Raw genomic sequence first — 11,301 nt, forward strand, 5'->3', positions numbered from 1 at the left:
TTTAATCAAACATCACTTTGGCTTGAGAGGTACATTTGAATAATTTTAAGTCGTAGAAGGGTGAATACATACAAAAAAAAACAGGTTATCGAACGTTTCAACCAACAATCTCATCTCTCCCCAGTAAAATCACCCTGTCTATACAAATTGCCAACACTGCAATGAGGTTCTATCCTTCCCCGGCAGAAAATGAAAACGATCAGTTCCTAAGTCTGCATTACTCGCCGTGAATCAAGACACCAACACTTAAAGTTTGACCTGGACATCTCATAAAGTTTATCTGGAGTCATCTTCTCAAGATCTTTCACACTATGGGAATCAAGATTGTGAGCAACATACTGAGCATGAGGAGCAACCGTTGGTATCATAACTTGTCCATGATGATCAAGATTACGCATTCTCTTGTACAACCGCATCACTGATACACAATTTTCATACGGATCATGCACACCCTGCTGAATATCATACCTGCAAAAATAAGATACCAATGTGTTACCAGCTACCACAACAACATTCTCTCATTTTCTACCCACATCATCACATATTCACATATTTCATCTTCTCTGTACTTTATTCATGCTACATAGATCAATTTTTTAATACTATGTGAAACACCATATTCTTCATGGGTAAATGAATTCGATTCTTCAATGTGGAAGATGCAGAACGTTGATATAGTCACATTTCCTTCGGAAGACTAATTTCAAGTTCATTCCCTCACTTTATTATTAGCTGATTCTAAATTAGGCTAAATATATGTTTAAATCCTTAGACTAATTTTTCAATTTAGTTCCAATTGTTAAAAAGTTTCGATTTTGTTCGTTATGTTTTAACATTTTTCAATTAGTCTTTCACAATGGTAAATATTAAAATTGTCTTATATATATGAGATAATACGATAAAAATTTAGAGGATGAAAAAAGTCAAGAAAAATTTATAATTCCTCCCCCAAACTTCTAAAAAATAAGTAGGAATTTCAGTTTCTTCTCTCGATGACCTTTTTTCTCCTCATTTCTATAAATTTACTAAGTATTATGTCATGTAAGTTCATCATCAGTCAATTTTAGCATTCACCAACGATAAATTGAAAATGAAGAAACTAAATTGAAAAAAAACACTCAAACATTAGTGACTAAAAATTATATTCAGCCTATAACTTAACGAGGAATTCATTACGATGATTTATTGCATACACTTTTTCCTTCTTGTGAATATGTAAGCTTCCTTGTGCTCGATGTATGTCAAGTAGTCTTCTAAGGCTAACTCTATAACACTAGGAATAAAAAGACTCAACGGCTTTTATGCAAATGACCAAACTCATGTTTTCGCAATCATTTTAAAACGGTTATTCTTTAATCATTGGACCAATATAATACCTATTAGTAACAAATATAGGCAGCCCGTAAGGTATTAGAGCAGATTGATAAGCATTGAGAACCAACATGTAAGATGTGATAAAAAGCACATGAGCGATCTCCATCATTTCATTGGTGTTGTTCTCAAGACATCCCCTCGTTGCTCACCTAGACCCCCTCTGGTTGATGGTTTCACAGTAAAGCAAAAATTCACTGGAGGAATCCTACAAGCCTACAACAACAGCTTTAACTTGACTTCTTTTGATTGCGAGGAACAATAAAAACTTCAAAGATTAGTCTGGGGCTCACGGTAACGTTTGGAGACCATAAGGCATACTACCTCCACTCAGAGTGATTTGCATAGAGTTTTATAAATTATTACTCTTCTTTTCCTATTAATCCTAATTGAGGTTGTTTTTTATGTACCCCTGAGGTTTAGGTTTTGGCTGGGTGATATCCTACATCCCTTGTCCTCTATTTTGTATCTTTTTTCTCGAGAACAATGACCTTTCTTATGTTTCTCATTTTATTTATAAAAATACTTGCTCCTATTGAAAAGGAAAAAAAAAATTTGCTCTATTATTCTTTAAAGCAATATGAACCATAACTAAAGTATCTTACCCCAAATATGTTCGAGTAAGGTACTTGAGGGAATGGCTAACCAAATTCGTCTTCATCAATGGATGATATCTTGCAGTGTCCCTGCATAAAATATGTCAGGCAAAAGATGTATGTCTAAGTCTAATACACACATAAAAAGAAAAGAAAAGAATACCATGTAAAATTCAGAGAAAACACATTTTCTTTCCTCAACGACAGGAAACATTACCAGAAAAAAAAAATAATAAATAAATGTGCCTTGTCAAACAGTAGAAGTGGGTGGTTATCTTTGTGCATTTCATTTCATCAGAACACTTCAAATGCATATGAATTTCAATAAAAGTGAAGGAAATACACACATAATTACAACCCAAGTTAGTGAAAGCTCACCTTAACATATGATCAGGATAATTCATTCTCAAGCAATCTAAATCATGCTCCAAATCATGGCCGACAAGAAGCCTAGCTCTACCACCATTTAATCTCAATCTCCCAATGGACTCTCCATTTATCAAGATTCGTAGTACTTTTTCTTGGACTTCTTTCAAAGGCATGGCATACCTCATATGTTCTTCCGTTAGCCCAGTTACTTCATGCCTACACGTTAACAGGATATGATCATCAATAAGTAGGTTCTTTTTGAACAAGAAACAAATTTTTCACTGATATTATGAAAAGGAAGAAAAATATTCAAGGATCCAAACTCCAAATGGAAGCGATCTATCAGGCTGGTTCTTAAACGTTAAAACTCTCTTTAAAGAATAAGGCAATGACACATACCTGTAATTTGTGATTGGTATTTGTGGTCGTACGAAAGTATTGAAAATCAATTTCTCTTCTTCATCAACAAGGCACACCCCAACGCAAAGGTCCAATGTGCCATCACTTCCACCGCCAGCCATGACACAATCCATAGCTATTGCTCCAAGGACTCGATCAGAACGATCTTCATCATAACAATCTGATAAATCAGTTGGCAATAGACTTGTTCCCTACGATAGTGTCCAAACCAAAATTTGAAAGGCATTTATAATGTCATAATAAATGGCTCAATTTCAATCTCAATCCAATAATATATACTACAAGTAAAGAGTAACCAGTAACCTTATTAATTATCACAAGTAACGAGTAACCTTATTAATTATCATAAATGATGCATAGAGCACCAGCAACTTACTTGGTGAACGGGTGCTGTTAGGCAGCAAATGTCACGGTGCTCATTGAGAGATCTGCGGCCATCAAGTACTCTCAAACAAAGCCCACAGCCTTGCTCTATGAAAATTTTTGAACAATTTGATTTTGAAAGAGGACCTAAAAGACCGGATATAATGAGATAGTGCTATGATATATTACCACAAAAAATACACAAAACCAACTCACCCTGCAGATGTTCCCTCAGTGATTCAAATGATTTGCAGTGCTTTCCACAAACCCCACATCTAGGCTGATGAATCGAGTGATATGAAACTTTCATATGCTCAATAAGATGCTCTTTCTTCTTATATTGCTTGTAGCATGCAGAGCATTTATGCCTGTAAACAAATGTACTAGTATGATATGTTAGCAAGGGGTAAACGAAGAGATGCCAACCCAAGACATTCCATGGTGATGATAGAAGTTACCACGATAGCTTTATTTTTCTTTTTAATGAGAAGCCAATTAAATTCAATTTAGCTAAAACAACAGTAAAAGGTCATTAAGTATGGCAGTCAACAACATTACATACTGTAAGGGTTTTTCTTTTATAGGAAAACCAACTTTTATAGAAAAAATTGAAAGAATAAAAACGAGGCAACCAAAACAAACAAAAGCCCAACTGAGGGAACCACCACCTGACTTTAGGGTTTATAGTCAAACCCCCTAAAATTGTAAAACTAGCCGTTGAAGGCTAGTAGTTGGAATATAGCCGTTGGTGGCTTGATAATACTTAGCCGTTAGTTGGTTATTAGTTAGTTCGGCTTCTGTTAGCTGCAATACTAATATAAATAGCAGTGTTCAAGTTTTTCCCTCTGCATGTTGAATTTTTTGATTCCATAACTATGCACATTGGGTTCTTCATATTTTGGCAACTTGTAGGGGGAATACTGGTAGCATTGGGTACTGGATTATGGACACCGTTGGTTCTCCTTGCAAAAGTTGTGCATTGCAAAATGTCGTTATTATATTATTTATGGGTTATTTCAATTGTTTGGGCATTCTCCAATTGGTGCTCCCATCAAAGGCTTTTGGATGTGCTTTTCTCCTATTCAATATATTGGTGTAGCCTTGGCAAATTGAAGGAAGTGGTTTTGGTTGTACTTTCATCTCATCGTTTTGTTAAGATATTAGCATTTTGTTCTTCAATGTTTTATTCTCTTGTAATTTTTGGAGATTTGTTCTTTATTTGACTGTTTAGTCTTTTTTTCGCTCCCTTTTGGAATTTGTATCCTTGAACATTTTTCTTCCTTTTTTATCTATCAATAAAAGTTCGTTTCTTATCTAAAAAAATAAAAATAAATGAATAAAATAGTAGTGTTTAAGTTGTAAAATCAAATTATTTTTCTTTTGTAAAATCATATTATTTTTCATCAATAAAGTTCCCCTCATAATTTTTTTAATATCCATGAGTGTCCGGGTCAAGTTACACACACCTTGACTAATCTCACGAGGCAACCGCTTGACCTCACAACATTTAGTGCCGGAAAACATATAGAAATTACTAATTCCTAAAGTTTCTCTCATAATTACAAAAGCAGAACCAAGAAGTTGTATGTTACATAAGATTACAAAAATCATCTAGGTCTTATCCCCAAAAATCCATTTGTTACGCTCCATCCAAATGAACCAAAGGGTACTACAAACCGCACGACTCCAAAAAATTCTAGCCTTCCCCTCTAATAAGGTTTCTCCTAGACTCTCTGAAAGCCAAAAATCAACGCTCTCTTGAAAACAGAAGGCCAAACCAAACCCATTCAAAAATCAAAATGAAACCCCAACACATGATAATAAAAAATAAAAAATAAAAACTGTAAATTTGGGTATTGAATGTTTATAACAAAATTCATGGCAAAGTTAAAATCTACAAAATAAATATGGGTATTAAATATCTATAACAAATTGCATAGCAAGAAGACCCTCGAAACAAACAGGCCCTTAGAGGCTTGAATTTTACCTATAAACTTTTACCACTAAAAATTATAGAAAAGTTGGCATTAGATATGCAACAAAAAGATCCAGCATCTCAAAAGAGCCATGAAACTTCTCTTGTCAAGAATGGCATCTGGGAAAAGGTACAAAATCTATCTTTTACCAACAAAAGTTGCTTGAATCTAATGCTAGGCGTGCTTGATCAATGTATACTTCTTCTGTTTTCTTTTCCTTTGGCTTGTTTGTAGTTGACCCTGCAACCTCTAATTCTCATTTCCTTAACAAGATAGGAAGTGGATAGAACTTCGTATTATCTATTGTAGATGTTTATTCACAATCAAAATTTGAAAGGTTTAGAGATAAAGAGCATCCTTTAGAAAGGAGACAAGCCTTGCAATTCTTCTGATAAACTTGAAACCATTTAGCCATTCTATGACGGGAGACGGAAAGAGATAGTAGGTAGGAAAAAAACAAAAATACGGAAGTAAATTTCAGAAAGCCTACCATCTTGAGTCAGGCTTTCTACCTTCGATCAGCTGTTTAGCTAACTCTTCTCAATATCCGGCTCCCTAAAATTGACCATCCTAGGAACGAAGCCGAAGTAAACCGTAGGGGCCGATCACTTACTTTTAAGCTCAGCCAATGTAATAAATTTATAATAAAAAAACTGACGGTCAGTATGGTCATTCCATAGATAACCTTGAAGGCCGAAAACCTCTTTGAAACCCAAAAGGTTATGCTGAGGTTGACGAAAAAATCATGTTCCTCAGATACAAAGAGGATGAAGTCATGCGCAACTGGAAGAAACCATGAACAGAACAACATTGATTCTCTTAAGTTCCCCTAAGAATCACATTTTGTAAGCAATTTATAGACGATGAAGACCGAAAAGCAAGGAGGGACAGCAGATATGCTGTTTTACGTTCTCGTCGCTCCGATAATATAAAACCCAAGTAAGCAGGAACGAGGAAAGCATGTTTGAAACCAAAAAATAAAAAACTGAGTAAGAGCGAGAAATGCGACCTCGTGGTTGGGGGGTTGAGAGGGTCTCGATCGGAGTCCATAAAAAGTGTTAGCAGTAGCACCTGTTTCTCTCCTCTGGAAAAGGAAGGAAGTTGGGTGTTTTGAGACTTGAGACGACGGCCGGGGGTAGGGGTCTTGGCGATTCGGTTCGGCTCCAAACCGAACCGATCAAATTACAAGATAACATAAAATCGGTCCCAACCGTCATGTATCAAATCGAACCGCGGGCACTGGAAACGAAAGAAAAGACATGCTGATGGTTGAAGCTAAATGGGCTGGACTTTAACCAATTTTCACATGCTTGAAATGAAATTTGTTTAAATGAAAAATAATATATATGAAATTCTTCTCCTCTTGGTATTTTATAGTTTCAAATTTGGTTGCGTGCTCTATATCAAGCATGTGAAATCACTAAAATAGCATCAACAATTGACTACAAATTTGAGTTTTCCTTTTATCGTAATCTTGTTCTTTTTTTTCTTTTCTTTTCTTCTCCCCTTATTTAATGGTTCTTTTCTTCTCCTTTTATTTAATTGTACGACAATGATATATATATTTATATTTTTAGTACAAGATGTAGGTATGGAGATCCGAACTCATGGTCGTATACGTCGCTCTAAAACATCTACTTGCTTGTGAAATTAATTATACATCAATTTTTTCTCCAAAAATAAAATATTTATATGGGATTCACGACTAAAATAACATTTTTGTCAATGGGAGACCTCAACTCAACTTTCACCTGCTAATCAGAATGTCATTGGGTTCTTTCCGCCAGAATACTTGAACAGAGAAGTGCGGCAAATACGAAGTACAAACTTCTAATTGTCTCGCATTGTATACTGAAAGGTGCACATCAATTTTCATGCAATTCCAAACAAGCTTTCAGGCTAACTGACATTAGCCACCCCGAGCCTCGCGTCTTGTAGCATCATGCAAGAGCTCAATATCAACACCATCTGGCGGAAGTTGAACATATCTCACCACCGATCCCCTGATAAAACAGTTTCTCACTGAAAGCTGAAATGAGAAAAAAAAAATTCACGATTAGTTCAAGACAACAAAATTACAGGCAGCAGATTACATGATGGATACGGGCACAGTAAATTTAAGACCGCAGGGCAGAACATAATGAAATAATGGATTTGCAGATGTTCTTTTTTCTTTCTTCCTTCTTCTTTTATATATATATGAGATTTGCATATGTTTTTGGTCAAGCAAAAACAAGAGTATTCACCAACCATAAAAGAATCAGCAACCAACAAGCAACAACAGTAAGTCTTCCTACTACCTACATTCAGATTTTTTATATGTGTCGAAGGGAAATTTCATGTTGGCTTGTATCAAGAAAGAAGAACAAAAAAAAAAAAACTCATTCCACAAAGAACAAGAACTAGAGACTGGGAAAAAGTTCCTGTTCATACACTTCAAACTCATTCTTATATATCCCATACCCATCCTACGACATCTTTTAAACCAAAGTTTATACAGCACAACCATGATTGGTTTCGAAATTTTACTTTCTTAAAAACTGTGGCCTTACGACTCACAGGAAGCCACAGAAGGATTTGGAATCTATCAGAAATCACCGCCAGATATTGAACAGAGGCTGAAGAATGAAGATGGTACCTTTGTAACAAGTTGTGTTAAACTAAGATTTGGTAAGATAAAATAATAATAATAAACACACCACAGCACTTAGGCTATGTGTTTAGTTACACGATCTATAAAACTACTTTCTTGATACAAAACGAGTGTTTTTGGTCTGATTTTTCTGAAGATGGTCCAGCTCTATAAGCACCACCATTTCTTGGCCTCTTCAGATATTTGCATGAATATTAAATGAGAGTTCTCCCCCAATCGACATTTAGACTCGGAAACAAAAAATTCTATCCCATTCAAAAAGTGTTGAAGATACAAAAGATCATCCCTTTATTATACAGGTAGGGTAGTAGCCAACTAACCGAAAAAATAACTAACTAACTAACTAAAAGCAATTAATCTACAAAACTACTTGGCAAACAGGTCAATCTCCGACTAAAAATAATTAATAAATTGTAGCTAAAAAACAACAATTAATACCAAAAAAGTTCCTTCTAATCTCCTACATCATAAAAGTTTGTTAAGTTGAGTAGTTGGGGAAAAAAATCATGAACTAGATACAACATGCACCTGATAGTCAATAAGAACTAGTCTTTTAGCTTCCTAGTGGGATTAGAAAATCAAATTAAGCTCAACCAGGAAACCCTCTACATTCATAAATATTTCCGACTTCTCTCTTAAACAATTCACATTCATTGATTCCAATCAATGTGTATAATCTGTAAGAATACTGAAATTGACATAAAAATATAATGGATTCATAGTTAATCCAACTATAGCTACGTAGATAAGCCACCTATTACGTTCCCTTCCGTTGAAGTTTTGAGCTCCAATCTCCACATTTATGTACTATATATATATATATATATATATATATATATATATATATATATATATATATATATATATATATATATATAAGTGCTGTGTTGACCATAGTCAAATTTATCACACTGATAAATTTAACTTGCATCAAATATTTAGTTTACGAGAAGAAGAGGGGGCGAAATGTCAGCATAAGTTGCCAGAACAGGACGTGGAGATCCAAAAAGAAACGGAATAGAAAAACATAAAGAAGACTCGCACTAAATATAATAAACCCCTGTTACTCTCCCCCTTCAAAATCAGCAAGAAAGAAACGGATGGTCCCCGCTAGGAACTCTAGCCAAGTGACAAGAGAGAAATCCACCGAATTGAGAACCACCCACAAAATTACTAGAAATATTTAGCTAAAGAAAATTCATGAAAGAGCAATGGATGAAAAGAAAATGAATGTTAAGATGAAGATACCAAACTGTGCTACAAATAATCTGTGAATATAAGCATATATCATACATCTCGCCAGAAAATCTTTCAATTAATATAATCAAGAGAGCATAAAAGGGTAAGTGGAATACAAAATAAGCAGAATGAGGAGGAGGAATGTGCCTACCATAAATGCTAAACAAATAAAAACAAATTCGAAGTAACCCTCGTCTGAAGCACAGGTCTCATCAGAGTGCGTGAGCCCATAAAATAAGCAATCAATTATATCGCTTAAATATAATATATGTAAAGAAGTTATGTACCATATGAGGGTATTTGTCTTGATCAACAACCCTCGTGTTTTCAAGTTTGATGTTGAGATACTGATCGACAGAGTGCAAAGTTCCTCTAATTGCTAGGTCGTTCTTCAACTCGACCGTCACCTCTCTGCCCACCAAATCCTTGAAGTACGAGAAAAACAACTGACAAACAAAACCCAACCAAATTTCAAACGCATATAAACCAAAGATTTTAGAAACCGTGAAGTATATGAGATTCGACGGAAAAAGAAAAATCCCGAGGGAAGGAGAAATAATAACAAAAAAAAGAGCCAACAGCTTGAACACTGAAGTACGAGTAACAATAACGAAACCCTTGGACGACGGAAGCAAGCAGTTGAATGGAGGAGTAATTACCATTTTCGCTAAAGATTTGAGGTGCCTGCCTTCAGTAACTCTGCGCTCCACAATCAATCCAACCAACCAGAAGGGAAAACGATATTATTATGGATCACCAAACCAATAGGGGTTTTTTCCTCCTTTTTTTTCTCTGTTTTAAGTAAATCAACCATGGTATGGCAAGAATGAAACTTATTTTTAAAATACAGTTGTTCAATTAAAAATATGGCAGATTTTGAAATTTATTTTAAAAATATTGTACTTTTAAAAAACTTAAGGTTGGTCTCCGACCATCCCACATGGTCGTCTCGACCATTTAGACGTGGTGTCTGAAATTTTTCTTAAAATTTGAACGTGATCATCTATTGAAGGGACGACTATTCGGTTGGTTCATTTCTGAAAAAAAAAAATATAATGTTTTATATTCTATATTATTTAGTAGTTTTAATATAAAAAACTTTTCAGTAGTGTGGTGGGTGTATTGCTATTTTAATATCTTTTCCATCTCATGTTCGATTCTTGGGACACACATCGAAGCCCATAAAATTCTTCGTGTGGATATGAATGTCAGATATACTACTAATGTCATAGTCTCGTATATGTTTTACATCAATATGTATGCTGATATAAATGTTATACTACCAATATGAGTGTGCGATATATTACTAATATGTATATCTGATATACACGTGATATACTATTTATATGAGCGTATGATATACTACTGATATTAGTGTTTAATATAATACTGATGTGCTAGTTTTATGAGCGCCTAATATACTGTTGATATCAATGTTTGATATGCTACTAATGTGATTATCTTATTATATACACGTGATATGAGTATTTCATATCAATATGTATGTTTGTTATATATGTGATATACTATTTATATGAGTATGTGATATATTACTGATATGTATATCTGATATACTATTTACACGAGCGTATGATATATTGCTGATATCTGTGTTTGATATACTACTGATAAAAGCGTATGACATACTACTGGTGTCATAGTCTCATATACGCCAAATATACTATTGATATGAGTGCTTGATATACTACTTAAATAACTATTTGATATACTATTAATACGAGTGTTTGATATATCGTTGATGTGATAGTATAATTTACATATGATATATTGTTGATTTTACTTCAACAGATGAATGAAATATGGTATTTATGGTGCAAAAGTGCAACAATATTCAAAATTATAATCAATAGATAACATTATAAAGATGCTAACACTAACCCAAATAGAAATATTTAGAAGATGACAATTTTGACACTTCTTGTCATTTAATATTAGGAGATGCATAATACAGTTATTAGTGCATCTAATTCGCCGAATATTTTAAAAGAGCCCACGAGATGCACTGATATTCAATATCAATGGGAACTTTGTAAGATTTGAATTTAAGGAGTTTAGCTTGAATACATGTTTAAACTATTTGGATGAATACCATAGCATTGACCAGATTTAGGAGTAAATTAGATGTATATGGGGTACATCAGATTTATATAAGAAGTATATCATAAGTACATCCGATGTACGTCGTATATATACTAGATGTATATCAGATACAAGTATACATCGGATGTATATCAAATATAGATCAGACGTATATCGATTATAGGTATACATCAGATGTATATTAGATATAAAT

The 11,301-nt window shown here is 34.1% G+C and overlaps 2 protein-coding genes across 3 annotated transcripts; both read right to left on the reverse strand.

Annotated features, from left to right (window-relative positions):
• Positions 1 to 40: 40 nt before the first annotated feature.
• On the reverse strand, positions 41 to 6,260 carry LOC111022742 (Exonuclease family protein). Of its 2 annotated transcripts, none has more exons than XM_022299971.2 (7): positions 6,105 to 6,260; positions 3,336 to 3,487; positions 3,133 to 3,266; positions 2,736 to 2,947; positions 2,346 to 2,552; positions 1,977 to 2,057; positions 41 to 468 (listed from the first exon to the last, which is right to left on the reverse strand). In XM_022299971.2, the coding sequence occupies exons 1-7, from the start codon at positions 6,143 to 6,145 to the stop codon at positions 207 to 209; spliced, it is 1,089 nt and encodes a 362-aa protein (XP_022155663.1). In that variant the 5' UTR covers positions 6,146 to 6,260; the 3' UTR covers positions 41 to 206. The 2 variants fall into 2 exon arrangements, with proteins under 2 accessions (XP_022155663.1, XP_022155665.1); XM_022299973.2 differs by lacking the exon at positions 6,105 to 6,260 and adding an exon at positions 5,586 to 6,067.
• Positions 6,261 to 6,711: 451 nt separating this feature from the next.
• On the reverse strand, positions 6,712 to 9,804 carry LSM2 (Small nuclear ribonucleoprotein family protein). The gene is made up of 3 exons (XM_022299895.2): positions 9,647 to 9,804; positions 9,275 to 9,433; positions 6,712 to 7,124 (listed from the first exon to the last, which is right to left on the reverse strand). Exons 1-3 carry the CDS (start codon positions 9,647 to 9,649, stop codon positions 7,005 to 7,007), a joined length of 282 nt encoding a protein of 93 aa, XP_022155587.1. The 5' UTR covers positions 9,650 to 9,804; the 3' UTR covers positions 6,712 to 7,004.
• Positions 9,805 to 11,301: the final 1,497 nt, after the last annotated feature.

The sequence above is a fragment of the Momordica charantia genome, assembly GCF_013281855.1.
Source record: "Momordica charantia cultivar OHB3-1 chromosome 6 unlocalized genomic scaffold, Mcharantia_2.0 BLBB01000006.1, whole genome shotgun sequence".
NCBI lineage: Eukaryota > Viridiplantae > Streptophyta > Magnoliopsida > Cucurbitales > Cucurbitaceae > Momordica > Momordica charantia.